The sequence below is a fragment of the Hippopotamus amphibius genome, chromosome 1 (assembly GCF_030028045.1).
Source record: "Hippopotamus amphibius kiboko isolate mHipAmp2 chromosome 1, mHipAmp2.hap2, whole genome shotgun sequence".
NCBI lineage: Eukaryota > Metazoa > Chordata > Mammalia > Artiodactyla > Hippopotamidae > Hippopotamus > Hippopotamus amphibius.
In genome coordinates, this window is record NC_080186.1 from 4,449,373 (window position 1) to 4,473,797 (window position 24,425).

The window sequence follows — 24,425 nt, forward strand, 5'->3', positions numbered from 1 at the left end:
GAAATACATGATACATACCCAGAACTGGTTCTGTGATATTAAGTAAAGAAATGCAGCCTGGAGGAGTAAATTCTGTCTGTCCCAGATCACATTCCAGATAGTCAACGCAGGATACACTGAAAATTTAGAAGAAAAACAGAAAACCTTAACTAGTTTTACACTGTCCGAAGAGTAAATCCGACTGCAAAGATTCTATGTGATACACAGGAAGAATCCGCCTTAGGTACTCGCAGGCAGAATGCTCTGAAGATGACATCACAGGAGAAAGAAAAGTAAAGAGAAGACGGGACGCAGGCGTGTCCACAGCGTCCACTCATTACATGGATACAACTTTGGCTCTCCTAAAATTTTGTTTTTAAAATACGACAGAACCTATTCCTCCTCTGACTCTCTGGATTTGGACAAACACAGACTCAGAGACCAAGCGAAAACTCTCAAGAGCTCACCAACAGGCAAGGGGGCACACCTGAGAGCCATCACTTCACCCCAAAACAGTACAACCACACTGCCTCACTTGGCTGAGCTGCTTTAAAAAAATTTATTTTTTATTTTTGAAAATAAGTTTTTTCTTATTAATTACGTATTCTATACGTATTAGCGTATATACGTCAACCGCAATCTCCCAAGGCTGAGGAGCTTTGTACGGAGCTGTGTATGACCTCTACTTAGGAGTCATTCCCATCTAGTTTCTCAAATCAAAAATCCTACTTCCTGGACTTCCCTGGTGGCCCAGTGGTTAAGAATCTGCCCGCCAGTGCAGGGTACACAGGTTTGAGCCCTGGTCTGGGAAGATCCCACATGCCTCGGAGCAACTAAGCTGGTGCACCACAGCAACTGAGCCTGGGCTCTAGAGCCCACGAGGTACAACTACTGAGCCCATGTGCCACAACTAGAGTTGTGCTTAGTTGCCTAGAGTCCGTGCTCTGCAACAAGAGGAGCCACCGCAATGAGAAGCCCACGCACTGCAACGAAGACCCAAAGCAGCCAATAAATAAATAAATTAAATTAAAAAGAAAATCCTACTTCCTGCCAAAAATCTAGCAGTATGTCAAAACAGGATTAAAAACACTTACCTATTTAACAACTGGTTAATCAGGTACCTATTAAATGTTGACTTTCCAATGTCCTGAGAGCCACAAACCAGAATGACAGGGCAGCCGTCTGCTTCTTCTGGAGGTGAAACAAACATGGACCCCTACATTAGCCACCTTCTTTGGGACGCTAGTCACCAGCAGTAACCCTCTGAGGCTTTGGTGGGCAGACGCGAGGCTGCATCGCTACGCCTTACTCACCACAAGAAACGCTGACCAACTCTTCCATGACTGAAAAGGCACTCTCGGTTAAACGAAGGCCGTTTTTTTTTTTCTCTCTTCTAATGCCGACAGATCTCAAGGCGAAATACTCAGAGTTAATCTGGAAAGTTGGAATCTGAAAGTAACAAGGTAAACTTTAAGAAAAGGTGAAAAAAAATGCACGTCTTTTTCTTCAGTTCTAAATTAATAAGCCTCAGACAGCTGTGAGCTACAAAAGATAAATCTGATCCCTCCCTTTCTCTCACCCCCCCAAATCCAACCCTTCCGTAAGTCTTGTCAACTCTCTTCCCGAAGCCGTCCACGTCTCTATTTTCATAGCTGACGCTTACTTCCAAGCTGCCATCACCTCTGTGGGAGACTCCAGAGAAAGAGAAAATGTATGGAAATGTATAAGTGATTGCCACCAGAAAAACTCAAGCAAAGACCCCCGTTGCAGAACAGGTTGGTGATTTGTTTTTTTGCTTTTTTCTTTTTAAGAACGTTTATTGAGATATAATTGACATACCATAAACTGCATATATTTAAAGTGTACAATTTGATTTTTTTTTCTTATTAGTAATGTATATATGGCAATCCCAATCCAGGTTGGTGATCTGGAATAAAGTCAAGACAATCTCCAAAAACATTAAGCACAAAGACAAAGAGTTGAAAGGATGTGGAAGGTGGAGACGTGGAAGTCTGATGGCATTCTATCAGAAGCAGCAGGAAACACAGGAAAGCCAGCCAAGGAACGAGGGCAGGGCCCTGGCAGAAGCAAGCGGGGCCCAGATGGAGTCAGGGCGGATCCAGGAAGAGACCTCCCACCACAATCACATCACAGGGTTCATCAATCCTGAGGAGAAAGGCATCATAAAAGGAGCAAGGGTCAGCCTGGTGCGAGGATTCCTAGCAACAACTGCGGATTCCAGAAAACAACGGGGCAAGTCCTTCAAGGTTTTGAGGAAAACTTCTTTTGAACCTATAATTCTACACTCTGCTCAACTCTCAATCACTGAGAGCGAAACAAGAACATCTTATAAACTGAGATAATCTAAAGGTTACTATCTGCCTTATATGAAAATATAATTCTAGACTGTAACAACACCTAAGTGTGGAGACGGAAGCTATCCAAGGAAGAGCATCAGGAACATAAACCGTGGTGGGTAAGATGCAGGGGGAAAAAAAAGGCTGAAAACAAATGAAAACAGAATGAGCTCGATGATGGCATCCAGAACATTCACTGGGTGACACGGGATTCCCACTTCCTTCTTGATGGCCCTGGCCAAGCCGCTGGGTTCTGCACTAGACTGAATTCACGTGACCACAAGAGCACATTCATCGTCCCGCCTTCACCTCAAATCTTCTCCTTTTATAACAAACCTCCAAGCCCCACCTACTACCTAGGTGATAACCTTGATCCATTTCACAGAGTAACAGGAAACCATCAGAAGAGGCCTGCCCCTTGGCCCTGGCCCTGTCCCGGGCATCTCCTCCGGCTACTCTGAAGGAACTGCCTTGGCTCCTAGGACACCAGAACCCCTCCCCCGAGCTCCAATCCTCGACTTTGTTCCAGCTATCCCCCCTCCACTGCATCACCAGTGCCCTCTCTCCTCTGGATCTCTCCTACCTGCTGTGTTCAATTGTGCGTTGTTTCCAACCATCTGAACAAAAACCAAAACTCTCTAGATCACATTTACTCCTCCCACCACTGTTTCATTTCTTTCTTCCCTTTATAGCTAAACCCTCCAAAAGCAAAATCCCTTACTACTAAACCCCTGAGCTCCTCTCCTCCTCAGCTCTTGACCCCTCGGCAATGCCATGAGGCCACTCTTGTCCAGATGGTGGTTCTGCACCCAAGTTCCCGGCTCAGGCCGCCTCTAGCCGGCGGTGAGCAGCATCAGGGTCTCCACGTCCTGCAGAGGCTCCCCGCTCACCCCCGCCTGCTCTCCTCTAACGCCAGCACGACCATTCCTCCATCTCTTGGTTGCTCCTCCAGCTCAGACCCTGAGCCTCTTCATTTCCATCTGTATCAACTCCTTGATATTAATATCCCGCCTCATGGGCTCTGCAACCCTCTTCTGCTGAAAGCTCCAAAATTTACATTCCCAACCTCTCCTCTGAACTCAACTCACACATTCAACCGCCCACTTGACGTCTCCAACTGAATGTCTAAGAGGCATCTTTAAGCTACAGGTCTAAGTGTCCTCCTGCAGCGCCCCGTCTCCGTGCACCTAGGCGGCCAGGCCAAAAAGCCTGGTGCTGCTCCTTCATTCTTTCTCACACCTCACATCCAGTCTGTATGATGTCCCTATAGATTTGACTCAATTTACTGGCTCATGAGAGACAATTACAGTGACAGACCTGACTTCAGGAAATTAATAAGGTCAACAAAAATTTGGAGATGAAGAGAGAGATGGGAGAAAGTGTAAGTACATTGAAATTATTCAGAGTTTAGAGAAAACTCATACTGTCTCAAGTTAGTAAATCAAAATATAAAGATAACCGTTTAAAAAAATAGCAGGGACTTCCGCTCCCAATGCAGGGGGCCCAGGTTCGATCCCTGGTAGGGAAACTAGATCCCGCATGCATGCTGCAACTAAGATCCCACATGCAGGCACTAAGACCCAGCACAGCCAAATAAGTAAATAAATATTTAAAAATAAATAAATATCAAAAAACATTTAACCAACTATAGTAGAAAACAATGACTTCCTCTGGGAAATGAAGCTAAGGCAGGGGTAGAAGACAATTTTCACGATATATCCTTCTACACTGACTCCTTTTACTGTACGCACGTGTTACATTCTGTAAGACTTACAGCACAATGTGACAGACAGACTGGTCTTCCAAGGGGGCACCCTACACAGTCATCTGACTGTTTTGGTGAAAGTTATTAGCAAAACTCTGAATGAAAGCTGGTTCTACCTCTTGTACGAAAACGTAAGATAAACCTGGATGGCTGATTATGAAGTTCACGGTGGAGGTTTTCAGACGTTCCAGCAACACAATGGAACACAGAGGAGAAAAACTCTGCATCAAACAGTATCTGTCATCTGTAAAGAGAGACACGAACTGCCTTAGGAAGAGCACTCCAGTAAAGGCTATGCCCTTTAGGACTTCTCTCTCCTCTGCTAAATCCCACTTTTTGAGAGTAAGATTTATGTTTGAGAGCCTTTCTCAGGAGGCCGTATTGCATGACAGGAACACAGCTGGATGCAGCAGTCAATCCAGGTTTGCTGCCTAAACGCTGTGTGGCCTTGGGCAACCTTTCTCATCTGCAAAATGTTGAAAACAATAGCTTTACTCTCAAGACCCTGCTGAGGGTTTAAATAGATACAGCAAAGAGTGCACATTCTAGGCCGGAGTAAACATCTAAAAATGATTCGCCTGGGGACTTTCCTGGCAGTCCAGTGGTTAAGACTCTGTGCTTTCACTGCAGGGGGCATGAGTTTGATCCCTGGTGGGGGAACTAAGATCCCGCATTCCAGCATGCCAGGCAGTGAGGCCAAGAAAAAAACAAAACAAAACACAAAACTATTCGCCTTACTATGATACATCCTCATTAATCACCCAGTTCTTTTCATTACCTTGGTTTAGGTGAGATCTGAGCAAAGTTCGGGCTTCCCTTTTCATCTCCTTCTTGCTTTTCTCATGCACTGAGTAATGAACTGCATTGATAGTCAGGCGACAGTGGGTATAGGTAGAGAAGACATTTTGGGCAGGTTGGCCCTGGCTGATGGTAAAACCAAACACCTGCACCTGGCCGTAGAGGCAGGTCACACGACACATTCCGCTAAAAGTAAAGCCCTAGAGGGAAAGAAAAAAGAAAGGAAGAAATGAGGTTACAGCCTCTGTTAGTGATGACGGAAAACTTCGAAGATCTTAACTGGCTGTTCAGACATCAAAAGGAGGCTGATTTCTAAGTAACAGAACCCCCTGAAGGTGACTATCTAGTATTTTAAACTAATAGCTTAAAATATTAATATTTTTAACCTAAGATCATATCCTGTGGCAGCTACTGGGACAGAGAGTCTGCTGAACACTGACCCAAGAAGGCCCCCTGCACTCACCTCTGACAAAGGTCCAGTGCCTGCCGAGTCCCTCCCGCTCCTGGGTTTTCACTCCCCTCCCCCGTATCTTGCGGGACCTCCCTGGCCAACGTCCAGGCGAAGAGCAGAGGCCCTGCCATCAGGCTGCCAGGGTCTGACCGCCGACGCTGCCTCTGCTGTACACCTTTCCGGCGAGTCACCTAAGCTACATCCTTCTTTTCTGCAAGCGCTCCTGGCGGTCCTGACTCCCGCACGTAATCAACGGGTTCACTCGCCCCACAGGCTTAGAACACGCAGAGCTGGCGTTTCCGAGCCTCGGTAAACGCAGCCTGCGGCTGTTAGTGCCATCGAAGCCCCTCCAGCCCCGAAGGCCCGGCGCGCCCTCAGGAGGGTCCCGGCTGCCCTCTGCCCGGCCCGACGGCGGCCGGAGGACCCGCCCCGCCCGCCCCTCCTGGCTCCCCGGGCGCGGCCCACCTGCCCGAGCGGCAGCAGCAGCACGGCGCGGCCCGAGCCGGCCGCCCGCACCGGCGGGATGGGGAGCACCGCCGGACAACTCGGCGCCGGGTCCCCGGCCGGGTCGGCGCTGGCGGCCTCGGACTTCCGGGGCGCCGCCGGGCAGCCGGCCTCCCGCCAGGCCGCGCCGGCCGCCCGGGCCTGCGGCAGTCGCCGCCGCAGCCGCCTCCGCCCGCGCCAGCGCAGCCTCCCGAGCCGGCGGCGGGGCCGGCGGCTGAGGAGCAGCGGGGGCCGGGCCTTGCGGGCCCGCAGCCACGTGGCGCGGGGAGGGCCCGGCTCCGGCAGCACCAGGGCGTCCGCCATGCCGGCCGCTCGCCCGTCTCGCGAGGTCCTGTTGCCCGTCTCGCGAGGTCCTGTCGCCCCGCCCCGGGGCCCTTCAAGCGGCCTTGCGGGGCCCGCAGGCGCCCTCTGCCGGCGGCCTCGGCAGTGCACCCGGCTCGCCGGAGGCTCTGGCCCGCGGCCGGCGGGGGCCTCTGGGGGCCTCCTGGGAGACTCTCCGGCCGGCCGGGTGTGTCCAGAGCGCCCCATTTACATTATGCAAAAGCCCCACCCCGGGCCGCCTGGAGAGAGAAGGTCAAAGACCCCGAGTCCAGGGACACTTCTCCGGAAATCCACCTAGGATTTTTTTTTTTCCTGCACAAAAAGCTCCGGGACTGACGTTTTAAACAAAACCGGTCTATTTGCATACCCTCTGTTTGCATGCATTTGTCTTTGAGCTGAAAGGAGCAACCCTGTTTATAACAAGGTTAAATCGGGTTGATTTACTCAGAATTTCAATTTCAGGATACTGAGGACTGAGCTGGATGTTGGGGGGGGGGGGGGACGGGGGGGTTTGCAAGTTTAACTCAAAGCCTTGTCTCATTTGGTAAACTGAGACCCAGGTGAAAGATTCCAAAACCTGCAGCTCCCTGAGAGCAACCTTCCACACCCTGTTCCTCAAGGCCCCCAGAGAAGCTGTGTTCCAGCCTTCCTCTGCCCACTCCCCCCCCCAAAACCAGGGCTCCCTCCCTGAGCCAGGTGAAGCCACAGACAGCAGAGCAAGGACAGAACCCACAACCGTCCAGGGGAAGGGTCAGTGGGTGCCACCTGGTTTGCACCTGCACCTTTACCCTGCCCAGTTCCTGAGCAGGACCGCAGGCCCGGAAGGCGGAGGCAAACAGCCCAGGTCCTACAACTGGGTTCCAGTTCCACCCCTTTCAAAAAGGCATGAAACTGGGAGGCATCTGGCCAGCTGCCGATCTTTCTATTTAAACGGCCCGGCCTGGTCCCAGGGCGCAGCGTGGCCATGCCAGGCGCAGGGCAGTCTGGCCAGCATGTTACTCTGGGGGGCGTGCCTGGTGGGCCTGCAGCTTTCCCTCTCCTGCTGCTGGGCTTTCAGCTGCCACAACACCACATCCTCCCCCGACTTCAGCCTCCCTGGGGATTACCTGCTTGCAGGCTTGTTTCCTCTCCACAGGGACCCCCTAGGGGAGAGACACAGACCCACAGTGACCTTCTGTGACAGGTGAGTGAGGGGTCAGCAGGACTGTCACGGGGGCGGGGGGGGCAGTCCTGTGTCTGCGGGGCCCTCCGCGAGCCCTCCTCAGCAAGACCTTGCCAGTTCTGCCACTGGGGTGACAGGCGGAGCTGCCTTCAGTCCCTACCCAACCTGCAGCTGCCACCTTCAAGCACTGGCTAGCCCTTCCCTGGCACCTTGTAACAGTTTCCACTTCATAATACATTCTTTTGTCCAGGCTGTGAGAGTCCTTTGTCTTATAATTCCAGGCTAGTGTTTCCTGGCTTTGTGATGGAACTAGACAGCGAGGATTAAGCAAGCCTGGCCTCTCCCTTCTTCCGTCTCCTCCCCCACCCCATTCCTCCCCAAGTTCACGCTCCTTAGTCTCCCTGATGGCAAGTATACTTCTCCAGGGGACACATAGTAGTAGGTGCTTCAGGAGCTTAGCAAAGATAAATTAGGTCAGTGCCTTCAAAAAGTCAACAGTCTATGTAGAGAAAGCTGTTTTTCTTATAAAGAAGATAGTTGCCTGCCATCTGTACAAGTATCAGATTTGGGCAGCTCGAGGATATATCACAGCTCAACAGCAGGCTGCTTGAAACGAGAAGCACACCTGACAGCCAGTCCAGAAGGAAGGTTCTGGAAAGCCTGGTGCAGGCGAAATGGCCCAAAGAGCTACAAGTGGGAGCCTGGGAAGAGAAGACTTGAGGGAGGAGAAGACCCGTGAAAACCGGCTTCCGATAACTGAAGGGATGTCATGGGGCAGGAGGTACTGCACTTCCTTCCTTCCAGTGACTCAAGGACAGAAGTGATAGGAACGATGGGAGAGCCTAGCAACAAGCAGAGAGGCTGGGAAAGGGAACAGGCTGGCACACACTCCAAGCGGGGCTGAATCACGGCCCTGGTGGGCCCCTGCTGGTGTTTCCCAGGGGGGCCGTGAGGAACACAGGCTCTCACCACAGGCACGAGTGTCCCAGTGAAAAGTACTAGGTAAACAAGCTTAAGCACAGGGACTTCCCAGGTGGCGCAATGGATAAGACTCCGCGCTCCCAATGCAGGGGGCCGGGGTTCCATCCTTGGTTGGGGAACTAGATCCCACATGCATGCTGCGACTAAGAGTTTGCATGCCACAACTAAGGAGCCCGTGAGCTGCAACTAGGGAGCCCACCTGCCACAACTAAGACCTGGCACAACCAAATAAATATTAAAGAAAATAATGGACATCTTAAAAAAAAAGTTTAAGCACGTGCTTAATTGCACGTGTCAACTTGGCGAGGGCCTGGTGCCCAGTTGTGTGCCCAGTTGTTTGGTTAAACACTAGACTAGATGTTGCTGTGAAGGTATTTTTAGACTTCACATTTAAATCAGTAGCCTGAGTAAAGCAGATTGCCGTTCTTAATGTAGGTGGGCCTCATCCAATCAGTTGAAGACCTTAAGAGAAAAGATGGAGGTCCTGGGAAAAGGAAGGAACTCCACCTTCAGCCTTAACTGCAAAAGAAAGTCTCGTGGGAATTTCTAGCCTGCCCTGCAAATCACAGACTAGCCAGCTCCCACAATCACATGAACTAATTCCTTAAAATAAACCTCTCCTTCGTTTGCTCTCTCTCTCTGTCTCTCTGTATGTGTACATATATATGTATCTCGGTTCTGCTTCTCTGGAGAACCCTGACTAATGTAGCAGGTTTCTCTCCTACAGGACTTGGGAGCCTTTCAATGCTACTATGCTTACCGCAGGGAGGTGGGCATGGCATGTGTATTTCTCCAATTTGTCCCCCACCTCTCCAAAAGCCTGTCAACAGAACTGTGTGTGTGCTACATGGCTCACGTTAAGGTCATGGTTATAGGGGGCTGGACAGATGACCTCTGAGGTTGCTTTCTACCCCCAAGCCTGGGGTTCCAGGAGACCAAAGGGTCTCAGCAGGGCCTTACCCTTCTTAGCTCCCAGCCTGGCTTTCCCTACAGGCCCAACACCTTCAACGGCCACGGCTACCACCTCTTCCAGGCCATGCGGTTCGGCATCGAGGAGATAAACAACTCCACCACCCTGCTGCCCAATGTCACCCTGGGGTACAAGCTGTTCGATGTGTGCTCAGAATCAGCCAACATGTATGCCACGCTGAGTGTACTGAGCACGCCGGGGACACGTTACGCGGAGATCCAAGGAGACCCTGCCCACCACTCCTCCGAGATCCTGGCAGTGATCGGGCCCGACACCACCAACCACGCCGCCACTACTGCAGCCCTGCTGAGCCCCTTCCTGATGCCCCTGGTAAGCTGGCGCCCCGGCAGCCCACTCATCTCCCCTCCCAGCAAGTCCAGTGTGGGCTGGGGTGGGTGGGCAGGGGCTGCCGTGCCCAAGGCCAGCCTGGATTCCTGCACCTTCTGGGCAGTCACTGCTCGTTAGTCACCTGCCTGGCGTTCCTTCCTCTCCAAGCGCCACTTCCAGGTCTCCCTGCTTCAGTGCTCGCTGGAAAATCCATTCTCCTTGGAAACTTCTGCCCTTCTCTCTCCTCCCGCTGTCCCATCACCTTTGTGCAGAACTGTACGCCCTTCATTTCCCACGCCACGAACTTCACATCCCCTCCTCCTCCCTTCCCTCCCTCCAGGCTCAGGCTCAGGGGTGTTCTGTCCCTCTCCTCCTCTGCTGACGGACCTCTCCCTGGGCCTCCGCCTTGGCCTCCACGCTTGCCCCGTTCCCCTCCATCCTCCAGGCACCTGTCTCAGACCTGGCCGACTCTGCCTGCTTCCGTGGAGACTCCTCCGCAGAGTTCTCTATTCCTGTTTGCTTCTCTACCTTTGCACTTACTCCTCCCTCCAGGGCCCTGGACTCTGCCATCCTAGCCAGTGCTGGAAGGTGGCGACTGCAGGTTGGGTAGGGACTGGAGGTGGTTCAAGTGGCCACCCTGGAGGTGGAGGGCCCCCTAGGTCTTTAATCCATCTGACCTTTTTCTTGGTGGCCTGCACTGTGCGCCATGCAGGATCTTCGTTCCCCAACTAGGGATGGAACCTGGGCCCCCTGCATTGAGCACAGAGTCTTAACCCCGGGACTGTCAAGGAAGTCCCTCCGTTTGACCATTTTGACACTTTTTCCTCAGCATGTATGACCCCCCGCCCTTCACCTGTGGCACTTCTTTCTTGGTCTCCTTTAGAGAATTCTGCACACACAACACCCCCCCAGCGCCCCCCCCCCATCTCCTCTGAGAAGGCAGTGACTCTGTAGGGCAGACCGCTCCCCTTCCCCCGCAGGCCAAGGCCTGGCTGACCTTCCTGCCTCCACCTTCCTTCTGACTCTTGAGCACCAGCCCCATTTCCTCATTTCCACTTCACGGACCCAGCAGGCCCCTAGATGAACTCACCTCCCCCCATAACAAAAGTCTCTTGTCTTCCTGCACCCTCTCCCCAGCCCATCTGGCAGCGTGACCGTCTCTAAGGAAGTCAGAAACCCCACCGTCCTACCTGCACTCTCTTCCCTGCCCCCACGTTGAGCCATCACCATGGCCTCTGCCCAGAGCCCCCCCACCACTGCCTGGTCCGTCCCTTCTATATGGCCACTGCCGCAGCTTTAACGGACCAACGTCCCCTCTCATGCTGGTGATTCCATCAGCTCCTAGGAATTCTCCCTGATTCTGGCCTTGAGCCTTTTAAAACGCGTTCCTCACGGATCAGAGATACACCCCTAAAACACAAGTCTAAGGTCACTCTGCTGCCTGTGGCCTTGCGATGAGGCCCCAGCCCCACAGCGTGGGGGCTAAGCCTCCCCGCCCTGCCAGACACACCTGCTCAGGCTCTCCTTCTTCCTGGATCTGAGCTCCAGCCGAGTGGAAGTCCCCGAAGGGCCGCACACAAGTACCATTTCACTCGCTGCACGCGGGTTGTGGTCCTTTTGTCCACGGGACAGGTTCTCGTTCCTCTCCCAGACGTCTCCCTGGGGACCTGTCCCCTTCCCCACCTCCCTGGGGACCTGTCCCCTTCCCCTGGGGACCTGTCCCCTAGCCTCGTGTGTCGAGTAGGGCTGCGCTTGAGACCCCGGGCCGGGACCTTGTCTGCATCCTCCCCGTGTCCCCGCGACCAGCACAGGGCTGGCCCGGGGGGGCCCTCAGTCGAGGCTGATGCCACTCCACTTGCTGAACGGCACCCCGCAGGTCAGCTATGCCGCCAGCAGCATGGCGCTCAGCGTGAAGCGGCTCTACCCTTCGTTTCTGCGCACCATCCCCAGTGACGAGTACCAGGTGGAGGTCTTGGTGCTGCTGCTGCGGAGGTTCGGGTGGGCCTGGATCTCTGTGGTGGGCAGCGAAGGTGACTACGGGCAGCTGGGGGCGCAGGCGCTGGAGGAGCAGGCCACCCGGCAGGGCATCTGTGTTGCCTTCAAGGACATCATGCCCTTCTCTGCCCGGCCGGGCGACGAGAGGATGCAGAGCGTGATGCGTGGCCTGGCCCACGCAGGCACCACGGTCGTGGTCCTCTTCTCCAGCAGGCCGCTGGCCAGGGTGTTCTTTGAGTCTGTGGTGCTGGCCAGGCTGACTGCCAAGGTATGGATCGCTTCGGAAGCCTGGGCCACCTCCACACACATCAGCAGCGTGCCTGGGATCTGTGGCGTGGGCACAGTGCTGGGAGTGGCCATCCGGCAGAGGGAGGTCCCTGGCCTGAAGGAGTTTGAAGAGGCCTATGTCCGGGCAGACAAAGGAGCCCTTAGGCCTTGCCCCCAGAGCTCCTGGTGCAGCGGCAACCAGCTCTGCAGCGACTGCTGGGCTTTCACGGCCCAGGACATGCCCAGGCTCGGATCCTTCTCTGTGAGCTCCGCCTACAACGTGTACCAGGCTGTCTACGCCTTGGCCCACGGCCTCCACCAGCTCCTGGGCTGTGCCTCTGGAGTCTGTTCTGGGGGCCGGGTCTACCCCTGGCAGGTAAGGATGCTTTCCTGAGGCAAGCAGAGTGGTCTCCTCTTGGTCCTCTCTTCTCTGAACTGCGGCCTCTCCCGCCCACCATGCCTCAGGTCCAGGGCTTGAAACCTCTGCAGAGGGGCTCCTTCATTACAGGCTTCCTCTCACTCAGGACGCTGGTTGGGAGGGTCAAGGGGTGTCATAGGAGGGGAGGGCGCCTGAGGAAGGGACCAGAACTTCCAGAGGAGCTGAAACCACCCTGATAGAAGCTCAGCAAGGCCCCATGCAGTTGCTTCCTGGGCCGTCTGGGTCCGGGTGGGTCCAGGAGGAGCAGCCTGTGTCAGCGACGGCAGCTCCGTTATCCGTGTTCGTTTCAGCTTCTGGAGCAGGTCCACAAGGTGAATTTCCTTTTGCATGAGGACAATGTGATGTTTAATGACAATGGCGACCCCTTCAGCAGCTACAACATAATTGCCTGGGACTGGAGTGGCCCCAACTGGACCTTCAGGGTCATTGGCTCCTCCTCGTCGTCTCCAGTTTGGCTAGACATAAATACGACCCAAATCCCGTGGCACGGAAAGGACAATCAGGTAACGGGGACAGGGTCACGCGCCAGAGGACTGCCTGACAGGCAACCTGGAGCCTGGGGACAATGCTGACACGGCAGGAGGGGCATCCCAGGTACCAGGGCGCTGTGACTCTCCCCAGCCCTGCCAGGGAAGCTCCACGGGCTCACAGACAGACGTCCCGTCACTGCTGGTTCACACAACCAGGGGCTCTGCCCTGGGAGTGAGCCGTGAGGGCAGACGCCCAGAGATCCAGTTTTCCATCCCATGTGTGAGTGTCCCTTGACCTGGGCCCCTGCACGTGGCTTCCTGCAGGTGCCTCGGTCTGTGTGTTCCAGCGACTGCCCTGAAGGGCACCAGAGAGTGATTGTAGGTTTCCACCACTGCTGCTTCGAGTGTGTGCCCTGTGAAGCTGGGACCTTCCTCAACAAGAGCGGTGAGTTACCCAGTGAAGAGTGGATCTGTAGAGCAGATGAAAGGACCTCCCTCCGGCCATGCCTGTGCAGAACCAGGGCCCTGGTCACTGTTGCCAGTTAGGGACAGGTTGGGGGACACCTTCCACCAGACTGAATTCTGTTCAAGCAGAAAGAAACAAGCAGTTGAAGGCCTTACATCTAGCTGAGTTCTTTATTTTTCATTTATGTATTTAATTAATTCATTCATTAATTTTATTTTTGGCTGTGTTGGGTATTTATTATTTATTTGGCTGCACTGCGTCTTAGTTGCGGCGCGCAGGCTTCTCTCTAGTTGTGGCGCACAGCCTCCAGAGCATGTGGGCTCCGCAGTTGCAGCACAAGGGCTCAGGAGTCGTGGTGCGAGGGCTTAGTTGCCCCACAGCATGTGGGATCTTAGTTCCCTGACCAGGGATTGAACCTGCGTCCCCTGCATTGGAAGGCAGATTCTGAACAACTGGACGACCAGGTAAGTCCCTACCTGAGTTCTTTATTAGAGAGCTCCCAACCCAACGCCTGCAGAGGCAATTTCATCCTAAATTCAACATTTTTTAAAAAAATTATTTATTTATTTATTTGGCTGTGCCAGGTCTTAATTGCGGCACAAAGGATCTTCGTTGCTGGGTACAGGATCTCTAGTTGCAGCATGCGGGATCTTTTCATTGTGGCATGCAGGATCAGTAGTTGCGGACGCATGCAGGATCTAGTTCCCCAACCTGGGATGGAACCCTGGGCCCCCTGCATTGGGAGCTCAGAGTTTTAACCACTGGACCACCAGGGAAGTCCCCCTAAACTCCACCTCTTTATCCAAACAGACGTGGCTATCGTTCCCTTTGTGCCCTCCCATGTTATCTGTGTGAAGTCCCTTCTAATGTCCACGCCAATGACAGCTGACACCTTGAAGAGCTTGGCCTGGGTGCAGATACTAGCATGTCTGCAGCAGGACAAAAAGCATACTCAACCCAGTGATGCAAGGTCAAGGTCAGAGAGCAAACGGAGGTAGCTAAGGGCTCAGCCCAGAGCTGGACTCCAGGGGCCATGTGCCTTCCGTTTACTGTCTCTGCGGGTGTGGCAATGCGTCTCTTCTATCCTGAGAGAGTCAACTCAGAGAACCCACAGAGCGGCAGCTCAGGAAGGTGTATTTGGCTAGTGGCAGTGCTGGAGAGAGATGAAAAGACCCTTCCTTTGGGGCTGGCTATTGCCATTGGATCACAGCCACACTGCTATGTGGGCAGAGCTACAGGGCAAGGCCCTCTCTAGGGCCTCTGGGTTTGCAAGCCCCTTCTGGGATCACGAGCCATACAGAAGCGACCCAAGTGCCTCCGTAATCTGTAGTTAACACAGGCATGTTGAGCAGACACTTGCCTGGGGGCCCTCACTCAGGGCTGCCCCCATCCTGCTGCGCCTGGCAGAGCCCCGCTCCTGTGCGACAGCCCTCCCAGCACCTTGCGGGCTTGCAGGCCTCCCTTCCCCATTCCTGCTGTGCTCACCTGGCTCTCAGGAACCCTCTCCGCCTTCCCTTCCAGACCCCTACAGCTGCCGGCCTTGTAGGAAAGAAGAGTGGGCACCTGAGGGGAGCCAGACCTGCTTCCCACGCACTGTGGTGTTTCTGACTTGGCACGAGCCCGTCTCCAGGGTGCTGCTGGCGGCGAACACGCTACTGCTGCTGCTGCTGGCTGGCACTGCTGGCCTGTTTGTCCGGCACCTCGACACCCCCGTGGTGAGGTCGGCTGGGGGCCGACTCTGCTTCCTCATGCTGGGCTCCCTGGCCGGGGGCAGCTGTGGCCTCTACGGCTTCTTTGGGGAGCCCACACTGCCCACGTGCTTGCTGCGCCAAGGCCTCTTTGTCCTCGGTTTTGCCGTCTTCCTGTCCTGCCTGACGATCCGCTCCTTCCAACTTGTCTTCATCTTCAAGTTCTCTGCCAAGGGACCCACCTTCTTCCGTGCGTGGGTGCACAACCAGGGCGCCGGCCTGTTTGTGGCGGTCAGCTCCACAACCCAGCTGCTGCTCTGTCTGCTGTGGCTCGCAGTGTGGACCCCCCTGCCCACCAGGGAGTACCGGCACTTACCTCAGCTGGTGCTGCTGGAATGCACAGGGGCTAGCTCGCTGGGCTTCGTGCTGGCCTTCTCCTACAACGGGCTCCTCGCTGTCAGCACCTTCGCCTGCAGCTACCTGGGCAAGGACCTGCCGGAGAACTACAACGAGACCAAATGTGTCACCTTCAGCCTGCTCCTCAGCTTCGTGTCCTGGATCATCTTCTTCACCATGGCCAGCGTCTACCAGGGCAAGTATCTGCCCGCGGTCAAAGTGCTGGCCATGCTGAGCAGCCTCAGCGGCGGCTTCAGCGGCTATTTCCTCCCCAAGTGCTACGTGATCCTGTGCCGCCCGGATCTCAACAGCGCCGAGCACTTCCAGGCCTCCATCCAGGAGTACACCAGGCGCTGGGGCTCCAGCTGACCGCCGGGGCGGGCTGGACTGGACGTCTCCACTGCTCCGAGGGTCGGGGGCGGAACGGGGCGCCCAGGACCTAGGGTGTCCGGGAGGCCTCTGGGCTCCTCAGCCTTGGCTCGGGAGAGCGCAGTCCGGGCTGCGCCGGCTGCCAATAAAGCGGTGAAATGTGCGTCTCGGCTGCGCTTCCTCTCTCGGGCGAAGGTGGGGCGCTGCCTCTTCAAGCCTGAGGGCGCTGCGCCGCGGGTCTAATCGCAGCCGGAACCTCGGGACTCGGAGCGGCGGAGAACCCCAACTTCCGGCTTGGCGTTGCTAGGCAACCCAGGGAGGCGGGCCCAGCGCCGGGAGCACAGGGCTGGCCCCGCCTCTCCCCGCATTCCATTGGCCGTTATCTACGTGGTCCCGCCTCCAGGGGCCGGAGGTAGAGGCCTGCGCCTCCGAGGGGGCCCGCCCCGGCCGGCGCGCCCTGACGTCACGTCCGGCGGCGGCGGCGGCGGTGGCGGCGGCGTCTCCGCACGGGCGGCGGGGCACGTACGGCTGGGGTAGTTGGTCAGTGGGGCTGTGCGGGCGGCCTGGCTCGGGGCAGGAGGGCCTGGCGTAGGGAGGACCGGCCTGGGCGAGGACGGCAGGGGGCAGGGGGCGGGGGGCGCAGGGCGGGGGCGGGGGCGGGCGCGCTGCGGGCCGCGGCGGCTGCTGGCGGAGGGGGCCGCGGCCGCCTTCCGCCCGGCCGCTCGGGACGCGTGGGCGCGGCGTGGGCTCCGTCCCCCTGTCCGCGGCCGCCGCGCTCTCCCGCCTCGGGTCTTCTCGCAGTGCCAGGCTGAGGAGTTCGCGCGGGGCCCCCGCCCCTTTCCCCACACTTAATTTCCTCCCGCCAGCACCCCCTTCCCGACTCTGTGCCACCCTCGTCCGCCGGCACCCCCGATGTGGGCTGCTTCCTCGGCCCCCGCCCCCAGGGAGGCTTTCAGTCCGTTCCTGTCTCAGCCTGCACCTCCCAACCTTGATCTAAGCCCTGGTTGTAATAAATGTGACTGAAGAGGCTGCCTCCCCTTTCCTTCCTCTCAGATCCGGGGGCTCTTGCTATCCCTTGGTTGGACTGCTCAGGGTGTCACTGCTGTCTTTCTCCCCTTCAGACGGACCATGGACGGCTCCTTCGTCCAGCACAGTGTGAAGGTTCTGCAGGAGCTCAACAAGCAGCGGGAGAGGGGCCAGTACTGCGACGCCACCCTGGACGTGGGGGGCCTGGTGTTCAAGGCCCACTGGAGCGTTCTCGCCTGCTGCAGCCACTTCTTCCAGAGTCTCTACGGGGATGGCTCAGGGGGCAGTATCGTCCTCCCTGCCGGCTTCGCTGAGATCTTTGGCCTCCTGCTGGACTTTTTCTACACCGGCCACCTCGCCCTCACCTCGGGGAACCGGGATCAGGTGCTCCTGGCAGCCAGGGAGCTGCGAGTGCCAGAGGCTGTAGAGCTGTGCCAGAGCTTCAAGCCCAATGCCTCGGTGGGACAGGCACCAAGTGGCCAGAGCGGGCTGGGGAAACCTGCCCTTCGGGATGTGAACAGCCACCTCAAGGACTCCGCAGGTCTGGAGGAAGAGGAAGTGTCCAGGACTCTGGGTCAGATCCCCAGGGATCAGGAGCTCAGTGGTAGTCCCAGCCCCCAGAGGCCCCAGCTTGGTCTCCCTGCTCAGGGCGAGAGCCCTTCCTTCCTCCGTGGGAAACTCAAGCAGGCCCTGAAGCTTTGTCCCCCTGAGGACCAGGAGCCTGAGGATTGCAAAGTGCCCCCAAGGCCTTTCGAGGCTGAAGGTGTCCAGCTGCAGGGCGGGACTAATGAGGTACTGTGCCCAGGGTGCTGGAAAGGGGGAGGCAGGAGTGGGGAGGAGAGACTGACACTTTTCTGGGATAACCTGGACCCTAATGTAGAATCTGTTTTGTGGGTTTAGGACAAGTTTTCTCCAAATATAGGAAGCCAGCTCCACCCTGCATCCTCAGGCTGACTTTTCTGCAAGTTGTGTCTGTGGTTGCCAGCTTCTTGGGGTCAAGTGGGCAGCATCAGGTGTTTCCCAGTGAAATCCAGGCAAACTTCCGGTTATCCATAAATAGAGCTACTGCCCTCCAAACCTGAGATTCGCATGCTGCCTGCTGTGGCCCCTTGAAGGGAACCGTCACTGATGAAGGGACATGTTTGGGGATGTGCTTGGGTTGGGACTTGGGATGGAACTGGATGGAGCTGGCTGCCCCGTAGATCTGTCCCCAGCACCCCCACTGATTTCGTTTGGTGACCTCGCACCCTCCTGCTGCCTCTTCTGCTCTAGTGGGAAGTGGTGGTTCAAGTTGAGGACGACGGGGATGGTGATTACATTTCTGAGACTGAGACTGTGCCAACCAGGAGGAAGTCACACGTAATCAGAAAGCCCTGTGCTGCCGCGCCAGCCCTGAGCGCAGGTGCCCTGGCAGCCGAGCCTGCTGAGAGCAGAAAAGGTACAGCGGTGCCGGTCGAATGCCCCACATGTCATAAAAAGTTCCTCAGCAAATATTATCTAAAAGTTCACAACAGGTAAACGTTCTGTTTTTCTATTTTCTTTTCTTGTCTGCTGTTCCTGTGTTGGGGGAGGGGGCCTGCGCTCCCCACCTCTGGGCCACGTAGGGGCTGGGGCTCCGTCTCAGACCTGCATAGTGCCTGGCGTTGGCATCCTCTGACCTTCAGGGAGTGAGAACCTGACCTTGGTTGGCTTCCTTCTTCCTCTCCCTCCTGTGGGCCCTCTGCTTGGAGTGGGTTTGTGGACACCTTAGCAACAGGTTCCACCCCCTGTGGACCTTGACCTCCAGCTGGCTTCTCCCAAGGCAGTGAGAGAAGCCTGTATATTTCTAAAGCCTGGCAGTGTGGGCTTTGGGCCAAGATGCCTATCTTTAGGGTTGGGGCCTGCATTTCTGGGGACAGGTTAGCTCTGAGGTGTCAGCAGAGCATTTAGAGACCCGTAATGTAATCAGAGGCCACGTGAAGCTATCTTAACTTAAAATCAAATTGAAATGAAATAAGTTCAGTGCTTCCGTCACGCTAGCCGCATTTCAAGGGCTCAGTGGCCCCGTGTGGCCCCGGCTGCCGAATGCATTTCCATCGTCCCAGGACGTCTTCTAGGAAGACCCTGCTCCAGGAGCCTTGCTCTCTGCCCGGCCTGCAGGGACGGTAACCTGCTGATGCACCGTCCCGTCCTGCCCCGCCTCAGCCCGGGACATCACTGAGAGCGATTTCTTGCCAAGCCAGGTTGGGCCGTACACGTTTTCTCAGTAGGACGCTCGGGGAAGCCACTAGTGACCGCAGGGAGTCGGAACTGGGGGTGAAGCCCGTTTGCTCTCCCTGCTTCGGGGCAGCTGCTGCCAGTGGAGCCTTTGGGCAAGTCACCCTGGGGTGATCCATGTCTGCCTGGACGCTCCCCTAGTGTAAGACTTGGGTGCAGGCACCGTCCCCATCCCTATCTTGGGCTGCGGGCTGCTCGACTGACCCTGAGAACTGGGGGGTGGGGGGTGGGGAGGTTGACGGCCTCCTGAGATCTGTGGGGCAGGGGACGAGGACGGTCAGTAGGGCAGCAGAGGATGAGAAAAGTGTGTGGCCTCTGGCAGGTTGTCAGAGCTCTCCCTGCGCCTCTTCCGGGCTCTGAGGTCAGGGTTCATTTCGTTCCTTCACTGAGCTGTCTGCCAGGTGGCTGGGTACTCGGGGTACCTTAGTGAACAGAACAAAGAGGCCTGTGGAGCTCGCCTCCCAGCAGGGCGATGGGACCCTGAAGCACCAGATAAGAGACGCTGCAGTGTGATGAAGGGCTGGAAGTGCTGCGGAAAAAAAAGGACAGCAGTGCCGGAGGCTGGGGAGTTCAGGGTGGGGTCAGGTTGCCTTTGTGAAAAAGGAGACAGTCCGGCAGGTTCAAAGGAAGTGAGGAAGTTCGCCAAGCAGACGGCTGGGGAGAGTGCTCTGGGCCCGAGAGGAGCCAGAGCAGAGGCGCTGGATGGGGGGGGCCTGCGAGGTCAGGGCCGGCAGCAGTGTCCCCGCAGGCCCCCAGGCCTTTCTCAGGGTGAGATGCCAAGCATTAGAGGGTTGTAAGGAGAGAGGCGATGAGGTCTTGTCACACTTACGGCCCGCCAGGCTCCTGAAGTGAAAAGCGTTGGCAGGCACGCATAGAGCACGGAGCTGGGTAGGAGGCCCAGGCGGCCGCGCGGGCAGGAGGCCAGGAGAGGTGGTCAGATTCTGGCCGTGATGTTGAAGCCTGAGCCTATGGAAGTTCCAGGTAGACGAAGGGGTTTCTCCAGGGATTTGGGACCCAGGGATTATTTCTGCCTTCAGAGAGCTGCTGGCAGCTGGGCCTCCCCTTTGGCCTGTGGCTCGGGGTGGCCCCTCACGCGTGGAGCTGTGCCTCGCTCACCCTTGCAGAGTCTCCGGGAGGGAGGAGGGTCTCTGGGCTCACCCCTGCAGCTGCCCCAGCTGGGTCTGGCAGAGCCACATGGAGAGCCTGAGGTGGCCGTCTTCCCCTGCCGCGGAGCACAGGGAGGGTCCCTGGGTGAGGGAGGGTGGCACGTTGGCTCAGCCCCCACACCCCCGTGGCTTCTCCCAGCAGGAAGCACACTGGGGAGAAGCCCTTTGAGTGTCCCAAATGCGGGAAGTGTTACTTCCGGAAGGAGAACCTGCTGGAGCACGAAGCCCGGAACTGCATGAGCCGCTCGGAGCAGGTGCGTGCGGGCCGGCCCCGGCCTCTGTCCCTCTGCCACCAGGGGGGGCCCTCGGGACTGGCCTGGATGGGACAGTCAGCAGAGCTGCGGGGCCCACACAGGTCCCGGGGGCGGGGGGCACCAGCGCAGGAGGGCGGGACTCTGTAGGAGGCATTCTGGGTTTGCCTGCCTGGGCCCCTGGGCTTTGGAGAAGGGGTACTTTGGTGAGAAAGGCCACCTGGCCACCTCCCGCCACCCCCCTGGTTGGCCCACGTGACTCGGCTGGCTAAACCCCTGCTTCTCTTCCTAGAGGCCTGCTGCTGGCCGGGTGAGGGCTGCGGTGAGGCTGCCCGGCCCCCGTCTCCAGCCTGGCCCCCAGCCTGGCGTGGTGGGCTTGCAGTGTTCAGCGATGGTCAGGGTCAGGGCGAGCAGGTTACGTGTTGCCCTCTCCCACCCTAGCCCCCGCCTCGGGCAGAGGCTGCCATCGCAGGCAGAGGCCCCCGCTGACGCCGGCCCCGCTTGCCCCTCACACTGCCAGGTCTTCACGTGCTCCGTGTGCCAGGAGACGTTCCGCCGGAGGATGGAGCTGCGGCTGCACATGGTGTCCCACACGGGGGAGATGCCCTACAAGGTCAGGCTCGGCCTGTCCCCGGGGCCCAGGGCCGCCCCTCCCGCCTGGCCCTTTACATGGGATGGTGTCAGGGCCGCCCCCTCACCAGCCGTCGAGGAGCCCAGCCCTCCCTACTGGCCTCACAGCAGGTCAAGGAGCCTCCTGCATCTCAGGCTGGGCCCTGCCTTCGGGTTCCTGCCCCGACAGCCCGAGGGGGACCAGGGTGCCCTTGGTGGCGGTGGTCTCAGGGTGGCCGTGGCCTGTCTTCCAGTGCTCCTCCTGCTCCCAGCAGTTCATGCAGAAGAAGGACCTGCAGAGCCACATGATCAAGCTGCACGGAGCCCCCAAGCCCCACGCGGTAAGTGCCCGGCTGTGCTGAGGACCCTGAGGACCAGGCCGGACGCTCCGGTGCCGGGAACGAGCACAGTGAGGCCGCCGTGGCTGCATCCGCAGCGGGCGGGCTGCGCGGGGTCCGGGGGCAGCCCTCCCTTCTTACGCTGGCCCCGCCCCCTCTGTCCCTCAGTGTCCCACGTGTGCCAAGTGCTTCTTGTCTCGAACGGAACTGCAGCTGCACGAGGCTTTCAAGCACCGTGGAGAGAAGCTGTTCGTGTGCGAGGAGTGCGGGCACCGGGCCTCGAGCCGGAATGGCCTGCAGATGCACATCAAGGCCAAGCACAGGTGGGGAGGCCCGTCCTCCCCCAGGGCCTGGCCCTGCTGCCGCCTCCAGGCCGGCGGTCAGCTGGGAGGGCAGAGTTTGCTGCTGCACACACGGGCCGCCTGCCCCCCACTCCGTGTCTGGTTCCTGCAGCCCCCCGGGTGGGAGCGCCCGAGGGACGGGCAGGTTGGCCAGGCTGGGAGGCTGGCGGCGGGGCGGGACGGGGGGGATTTAAGGCAGGGCAAGGCTCCATCCCTCCCTGGGCCGAGTCTCAGTTTCCTGTGGCTCCCGGGGTGGAGCTTGGGCCCGTCTCCCAGCGCTGCCCAAGCCCTCTCTCCACCAGGCAGCGCGCGGCAGCCTGGGCCCGTTCCCACGGCTCAGGCGGGCTGGCTGCAGCCCTGCGTGTTCCCTTGGCTCTGGGGCTGGCGTGGTCCCAGCTGCAGGGGCGCGAAGGGGGCCACGTCCCTCGGTGACGCCCCTGCCTGTCCCCCACCCGGCCAGGAACGAGAGGCCGCACGTCTGCGAGGTCTGCAGCCACGCCTTCACACAGAAGGCCAACCTCAACATGCACCTGCGCACGCACACGGGCGAGAGGCCCTTCCAGTGCCACCTGTGCGGCAAGACCTTCCGCACCCAAGGTGAGGCAGGCCGTCCCCTCCCCGCCCCGGGGCGGCGGCGCGCGGCTGAGCCCTCCCTCGTGCCCACAGCCAGCCTGGACAAGCACAACCGCACCCACACCGGCGAGAGGCCCTTCAGCTGCGAGTTCTGTGAGCAGCGCTTCACGGAGAAGGGGCCCCTGCTGAGGCACGTGGCCAGCCGCCACCAGGAGGGCCGGCCCCACTTCTGCCAGATCTGTGGGAAGACCTTCAAAGGTGCCTGGGCCTGCGGGAGGCCGCTGCCCTCAGCCTTCCCCGGTGAACCTGGGTGTGGGGAGAGAGGGCCGGGCTGTGTCCTGCTGATGCTGATCAGACTTGGAGGGGCTCCCCCGGGAGAGGTTGGGGTGCAGCCGTGGCCGTCACGTGCTCCTTGGCAGTGGAACCTCCTGGCCAGCAGGGAGGGGGCGGAGGCTGCCCCGGCAGTCGTGCCCTCAGGGTGGCCCTGGAGAGCCTGGCAGGGCCAGGTCCCGGTTGCAGCCCGGAGGCTGTGTCTCCTCTCTCGGGGCAAGCCCCCCCCCCCCCCGCTCCCTGCCTCCCCTGACTCGGGTGGCCCTCCCCTCCCGCCTGCAGCCGTGGAGCAGCTGCGTGTGCACGTCAGGAGGCATAAGGGGGTCAGGAAGTTCGAGTGTACCGAATGTGGCTACAAGTTCACCCGGCAGGTAGGCCCGGGACCAGGCTCGCCTCTCCTGCCCCCTCGGGCCCCCTGAGCCCCTCTCCCCCAGGCGCCTCCGCACCCGGCCTGAGCCCCTCTCCCTGCTAGGCCCACCTGCGGAGGCACATGGAGATCCACGACCGGGTGGAGAACTACAATCCCCGGCAGCGCAAGCTCCGGAACCTGGTCATCGAGGATGAGAAGATGGTGGTGGTGGCGCTCCAGCCACCCGCCGAGCTGGAGGTGGGGTCGGCCGAGGTCATCGTGGAGTCGCTGGCCCAGGGCGGCCTGGCCTCCCAACTCCCCAGTCAGAGACTGTGTGCGGAGGAGGGCTTTGCAGGCCCGGGTGTCATGGAGCCCTCGCTCATCATCACGGCCGCCATCCCCGAGGACTGCGACACGTAGTCACGGGCCCCCCACCCCCCACCCGGCCCCAGCCCCCAATAAACCACACGGCTTTGGACTCGATTGTTCCGGCCCACCCAGCTGTCTGTTCCCTGGTGACCTGGGCTCCAGGGAGGTGCTGTTTTCCCACCGTGTCCTCTAGAAGAGATGGTCCTGCCTGATCCTCTGGGCACCCCAGAGCTTGGCCAGCAGCATCCCCATGTTGTCGGGAGACCCCAGCCGAGTGAAACTTGGGCGCGTAGCTTTGGGGGCTAAGCCTCTGACCCGGATGCTCTCATCTTTCTCCCATCTGGGTTTTAGAACCAGGACCAGTGGCCAGGTGTGGCAGTCGCATCCCTCCCTCTAGCGCAGCTGCGGTGCTGCCACCCTCTGGAGTCAAAACAGGGTGGCCAGGACCCTGAGGATGGTGGCTGGCCCACGACAGGGCCCGGTTAGCGTGCAGCCGAATGGACCTTGGGCCTGAGGACAGTCCGGCTTGTGGCTGAGCGTGCTCTGGACCCTGCCTGGTGGCATGACCACGGACAGGACCTTTCCCTGGGGAGAAGCTTGCTTTGCTTGTCCGGGAGGACAGGCTTGGGGCTGGGTTGGGGCGCAGGCGAGGCCAGGCCTAGAACAGCAGGAGGCTCTGGTAGTACCCAGGTCCTGCAGCCCCGGGAGGAAGGGCGTATGGGCTCAGGAGGCCAGTTGCCTGCATCCAGATTGCTTCCCCGCTCCTCTTTCATGGCTGTGACCCAGAGCACGTGACGACTGCTTCATTTCCTCGTATTTAATGGAACTGGTAAGAGTACACGCTTCACAGGTGAGGATGAAGTGAGGAAGCCTGCTGTCCCCGTCCCGCTGCTGGGAACACACCACCCCAGCACTGCCTCGGGGCTGGGGCGGGTCTGCTCGCAAGACAGCTCACTTGTGTGCCTGGCAAGTCAGCACTGGCTGTGGGCCAGCTGCCGCCGTGGGCTGCCTGGGCTCCCTCACAGTGGCTGGGTGCCGAGAGCAGACGGCCCAACAGGCCAGAGCTGCAAGGCCTTTTGGTGACGTGGCCCTGGACGTCCACAGCGTCGCCC

At 58.3% G+C, this 24,425-nt stretch overlaps 3 protein-coding genes across 12 annotated transcripts in view; 2 read left to right on the forward strand and 1 right to left on the reverse strand.

Annotated features, from left to right (window-relative positions):
- The window catches only part of NOL9 (nucleolar protein 9), a 25,990-nt gene extending 14,630 nt beyond the window's left edge, over nucleotides 1-11,360 (reverse strand). For 2 of the 3 annotated variants that reach the window (XR_009055611.1, XM_057750927.1), the window contains exons 1-6: nucleotides 5,816-6,157; nucleotides 4,880-5,099; nucleotides 4,218-4,345; nucleotides 1,293-1,428; nucleotides 1,074-1,170; nucleotides 19-116 (exon numbers count right to left, since the gene is read on the reverse strand). Coding sequence is in view for 2 of the 3 variants with exons in the window: in XM_057750927.1 (XP_057606910.1) it covers nucleotides 19-116; nucleotides 1,074-1,170; nucleotides 1,293-1,428; nucleotides 4,218-4,345; nucleotides 4,880-5,099; nucleotides 5,816-6,157 (1,021 nt within the window). In the remaining variant the exon portion in view is untranslated. Of the gene's footprint in view, nucleotides 1-18; nucleotides 117-1,073; nucleotides 1,171-1,292; nucleotides 1,429-4,217; nucleotides 4,346-4,879; nucleotides 5,100-5,815; nucleotides 6,158-11,125 lie in introns of those variants that run through there. The other variant, XM_057750935.1, reaches the window with a different exon arrangement.
- On the forward strand, nucleotides 7,168-15,974 carry TAS1R1 (taste 1 receptor member 1). Of its 2 annotated transcripts, XM_057750906.1 has the most exons (6): nucleotides 7,168-7,358; nucleotides 9,312-9,618; nucleotides 11,492-12,253; nucleotides 12,607-12,819; nucleotides 13,111-13,231; nucleotides 14,774-15,974. In XM_057750906.1, exons 1-6 carry the CDS (start codon nucleotides 7,168-7,170, stop codon nucleotides 15,703-15,705), a joined length of 2,526 nt encoding a protein of 841 aa, XP_057606889.1. In that variant the 3' UTR covers nucleotides 15,706-15,974. The 2 variants fall into 2 exon arrangements, with proteins under 2 accessions (XP_057606889.1, XP_057606899.1); XM_057750916.1 differs by lacking the exon at nucleotides 11,492-12,253.
- A 205-nt stretch (nucleotides 15,975-16,179) lies between these two features.
- ZBTB48 (zinc finger and BTB domain containing 48) lies at nucleotides 16,180-23,422 on the forward strand. Of its 7 annotated transcripts, none has more exons than XM_057706627.1 (10): nucleotides 16,180-16,245; nucleotides 16,827-17,523; nucleotides 18,004-18,245; nucleotides 20,293-20,407; nucleotides 20,697-21,017; nucleotides 21,268-21,354; nucleotides 21,520-21,674; nucleotides 22,153-22,523; nucleotides 22,878-22,966; nucleotides 23,068-23,422. In XM_057706627.1, exons 2-10 carry the CDS (start codon nucleotides 16,834-16,836, stop codon nucleotides 23,362-23,364), a joined length of 2,367 nt encoding a protein of 788 aa, XP_057562610.1. In that variant the 5' UTR covers nucleotides 16,180-16,245; nucleotides 16,827-16,833; the 3' UTR covers nucleotides 23,365-23,422. The 7 variants fall into 7 exon arrangements, with proteins under 7 accessions (XP_057562610.1, XP_057562626.1, XP_057562636.1 ...); XM_057706643.1 differs by lacking the exon at nucleotides 16,180-16,245 and having other exon boundaries at nucleotides 16,364-17,523; nucleotides 22,153-22,289; nucleotides 22,359-22,523; XM_057706671.1 differs by lacking the exon at nucleotides 16,180-16,245 and having other exon boundaries at nucleotides 16,366-17,523; nucleotides 20,925-21,017; nucleotides 22,153-22,289; nucleotides 22,359-22,523.
- The last annotated feature ends 1,003 nt before the right edge of the window (nucleotides 23,423-24,425 follow it).

Coding starts and splice junctions, on each gene's coding strand:
- ZBTB48 (XM_057706627.1), top strand. CDS start 16,834: ATGGACGGCTCCTTCGTCCAGCACAGTGTGAAGGTTCTGCAGGAGCTC. Junction 21,355..21,519: donor GAGCCCCCAAGCCCCACGCG/GTAAGTGCCCGG, acceptor TCTGTCCCTCAG/TGTCCCACGTGTGCCAAGTG. Junction 22,967..23,067: donor GCTACAAGTTCACCCGGCAG/GTAGGCCCGGGA, acceptor TCTCCCTGCTAG/GCCCACCTGCGGAGGCACAT.
- TAS1R1 (XM_057750906.1), top strand. CDS start 7,168: ATGTTACTCTGGGGGGCGTGCCTGGTGGGCCTGCAGCTTTCCCTCTCC. Junction 12,254..12,606: donor GCCGGGTCTACCCCTGGCAG/GTAAGGATGCTT, acceptor TGTTCGTTTCAG/CTTCTGGAGCAGGTCCACAA. Junction 12,820..13,110: donor GGCACGGAAAGGACAATCAG/GTAACGGGGACA, acceptor GGCTTCCTGCAG/GTGCCTCGGTCTGTGTGTTC.